General features: G+C 24.5%; 1 protein-coding gene across 1 annotated transcript in view; it reads right to left on the bottom strand.

Annotated features, from left to right (window-relative positions):
* The window catches only part of LOC117176104 (glucose-6-phosphate 1-dehydrogenase), a 40,981-nt gene extending 38,744 nt beyond the window's left edge, over nucleotides 1-2,237 (bottom strand). The window contains exon 1 of the mRNA XM_033366141.1: nucleotides 1,643-2,237. Coding sequence (XP_033222032.1) covers nucleotides 1,643-1,778 — 136 coding nt within the window. The 5' untranslated portion in view covers nucleotides 1,779-2,237. The remainder of the gene's footprint in view (nucleotides 1-1,642) is intronic.
* Between the last annotated feature and the right edge of the window lie 1,605 nt (nucleotides 2,238-3,842).

Raw genomic sequence — 3,842 nt, 5'->3', positions numbered from 1 at the left:
AAAAAAAAAAAAAAAAAAAAACGTTTTAAAAAAGAAGCATCAATTGTTAACCAAGAAGGATGACTTTTGTACCATAAAAGATAAATTTTCAATCCAAAAGGACAAATTTTTAAGAACATAGTTGAATTTTCGTCCAAAAATGACGACTTTAACAAAATAATTGGATTTTCCGAAATTAATTAGATTTTTAACAAAATAGTTCATTCATTTTCAAACGAAGATTAGAATTTAATCAAATATTATAATTCTGATGAAAGGACCAATTTTGTAGAATTTTCTACCAAATAGTTGAATTTTTAACTTACACAGTATATAGAGTAAAATTTCAACAAAAAATGGAGCAGTTAAATTTTCAAATAAAAATTCCCATAAAAAGATATAAATTTGAGAAAAAAAACGAATTTTCAACCAAAAAGATGAATTTTCGATCATACAAGTTCATTTAAAAGCAAATAGTTGAATTTTCAACTAAAACCCTGAATCCATAGTAAAAAAATAAGTTTTTTTTTACAAAGTAGTGCAACTTTAAGTCAAATAATCGACTTTTCTACAAAAAAAAAAGATAAATTCTAAACGAAGCATGTAACAGTTGATAGTTCAACGAAAAAAATGCATTTGTAAAAAAAGTTATAAAATTTCAACCATGCAATTAAATTTCTACCAAGAAACCACAAATTTTCAACAAAAAATCTGAACTTTCAACACAAAAAAAATACATTTTAACCATATAGTTATATTTTGTAAATGAAAAAGATCAACTTCTAACCAAAAATGGCATATTTGTACTGTTATTTAAAAATTTTTAGTTTCAACCAAACATGAAATGAATTTGCATCAAATGAGTAAAATTTTCAACTATGGAGATGAATCTTCAACTAAAAAAATGAATTTTTTAGCATGAAGTTGAACTTTTGATAAAAATATGACTTTTTAAATATACTATTGCATTTTCAAGAAAAAATTAAATTTTAACCAAATAATTTAATTTTTAATCCAAGGAGATGGATTCCGAACCAAACATATAATATTCGCCTTTTCAGTCATGAAAATGAAATTTTACGCAAAAATATAGTTGGATTTTTTTATTGGGTTTAAGTTCTAAATTTTATCTAAGTTTGTAACGTTATTTCCACTTAGACTCCCCCCCCCCCCCTTTCAAACTGGTACCTTAGTTTATGGAATGAACCACCAAGCCAATTTTTCTTTTAGGGCTACAGTACTGTATGTAATCTTAAAGAAAAAAACAATATAATTATAGTTAGCCATTGCTACCACTTTTTAAGAATATTATTTTAATATTAACTTTTTAGCAACGCAGGTAAAATCATATTAAAAATATAGAATAATTGTAAAACAGAGAGAAGTTATAAATTATTTTCACATACGTTATAATTGCTTTTGGATAATCCTTAGTTTTTAAAAAGGATGCAATTTGGTTTATCCTGAGCAAATAATAAAAACTACTTTTTAAACATTTAAAATTTTCCAGCCTTATACATATTATATGAGGAAATTTGCGGAAATAAATATTGAAATTAAATGAGTAAAAAACTATAATTATTAATTTTGGCTTTAGAAATCTATTAAATGATTGTTTACGTATTAATTACAGAATCAATATAAAAAACGAAAAAATGCTTACTTTCAATGAGATGATATTGTTTCTCTCCTAATTCTTTGAGTTCTGAATCACCGGTAAAAGCGAGAGCAACGAAAACACAATTTGTTGAAAATAATAATTTCAACATTGTTACTTCTATTTTTAAGGTCGTTTGCATTGAAATATAATTTATCTAAGTATATTGCACTGATTTCTGTTAATATTTTTGTTCTGTATTTTACACGCGATGAGTATCACTAGGTGTATTTTGGAGCAAATGTAGTTCTTGCAAAATTTAATACTTCTTACAACTATATAACTTTGTTTTCTAACTTTTAACACTTTTAAAGAATTAAAAAAACTGCAGACTGTTAGTATATTTGGTTCGAAATATAATAAAATCTTTTTTTTTAAATGCGTTCCGTCTATGACAACTGTTACACACATTAAATTGGAGTAAAAAGAAAATAATTGGAGTATAGGTAATCCAAAACTGTGTTGGTGTACTTAAAAGTAAAGTAAAATTTATATTGTGATCGTTTTAAAGACAAGTCAGCACGTGGTTTCTGTCACTACTTTGAATTAAAGGGATTAAAGGGCAGATAAAACAATGACAGGAGTAACTGTCACTTTGACGCAGGTGGCGAATGGCGGTTTCTGGATGTTGTTGACTTTTCAAAACCAACCTATAGGAAATGACTTTGCTGCCAGCCACTTGGTGGCGCTAGCTGTTCTAGGCAGCATGCCGCGAAAATTCAAATTGCACATTTGAAACTTTTGAAAACAAATTTATAGTTCATTTATAAATCAATTAAGTTTTAAAAGCAAATAAAAAAATAATTTAGTTAATAAACAGTTTTCTGGCGCAGTTTTGAATTTCTTAACATTATTTTTTATTCAAATAATTGTATTTTCAGCAGGAAAAATGTTGAACCAAAAAATCAATTATTACATTTTCAACCAAACAGATAAAATTTTAGAAAAGATTACATTTCTATGAAAAACACTAATTCGAAACTAAAAAAAAAAGGCGAATTTTGAACCAAAAATGTCACTTTTTGCTACATTTTCAGTATAAACAAAATTAATTTTTAACAAACAAAATTTTTTCAACAAAATATTTTAATTTTCAATAAAAAGAAATTACAAATTTATAAAAAGTTAAATTTGTAACCAAAAGGGTGAATTTTAAATTTCAAAAAGAATTTTTTTATTAAAACACTAATTCGAAACTAGAAACGGCAAATTTTCTACCAAAAAATGGAATAATTCTTATTTACTTCTTATAATTGGACTTCTTAAAAAAAAAATTAAATAATTTTCAACCCCACAGTAGTTCAATTTTCAATTAAAGAAACTAACTTTTATCAAAATATAATGCTTCAAACAAAAAAATATTTAAAAAATAGTCAAATTTAAAACCCATCAAATGAATTTTCAACAAAAAATGCATTTTTAAACAAGAAGATTAATTTTCTAGCAAAAAATCGAATTTGCAATCAAATATATGCATTTTCAGCCAAGTGGTTAAATTTTCAACAAAAAAATGAATCTTCAAACAAAAAGAATAATTTTCTACCAAAAAATATGAATTTTCATACATATAGTTAAATTCTTAACCAAAAAAAAATCCAACAAAAATTTTCAACCAAAAGCAAAAGGAATTTGCAACCAAATGGTTCAGTTTTCAATGAAAAAACACAAATTTTAAATAAAAAACGAAGAGTAGTTCAATTTTCAGTTAAAACATTAATATTTAATAAAAAGAATGGATTTTCGAAAAAAAGGAATTTTCTACTGAAAAAGACGAATTTTTAACAAAATACAAGAAACTTTAACTAAAGAAAATAAGTTTTTGAACATAATATTTAAAAAATTATCAACTTTGAAACAGAAGAAATTAATTTTCAACAAAAAAGATGTTTTTTTAACAAAGATTAATTTTTTTACCAAAAAAGTCAAATTTTCAAAAAAAATAGATGAAATTTTAGCAAAATGGTTGAATTTTCACAATAAAGAAACATTTTTAACCAAAAAATGAAATATGAAAGTTTTTATTCTTCTTCTTCTTTATTCATAATGTGTCCCCTAAGGGTTTACATGACTTCCATTCCTTACAATCTTTCCGTTTACATCTATGTATTTTTTTTACAATCTTATCCTTTCTATATATACAATTATTTACAACTATTTACATAAAGTCTTATATCTAGTTCCTGCGATAGCGCAATTTAGGACTTAT

Source organism: Belonocnema kinseyi, chromosome 7, assembly GCF_010883055.1.
Source record: "Belonocnema kinseyi isolate 2016_QV_RU_SX_M_011 chromosome 7, B_treatae_v1, whole genome shotgun sequence".
Taxonomy (NCBI): Eukaryota; Metazoa; Arthropoda; class Insecta; order Hymenoptera; family Cynipidae; genus Belonocnema; species Belonocnema kinseyi.
The sequence above is the reverse complement of the archived record's forward strand: the minus strand, read 5'-3'. Positions and strand labels throughout refer to the sequence as shown.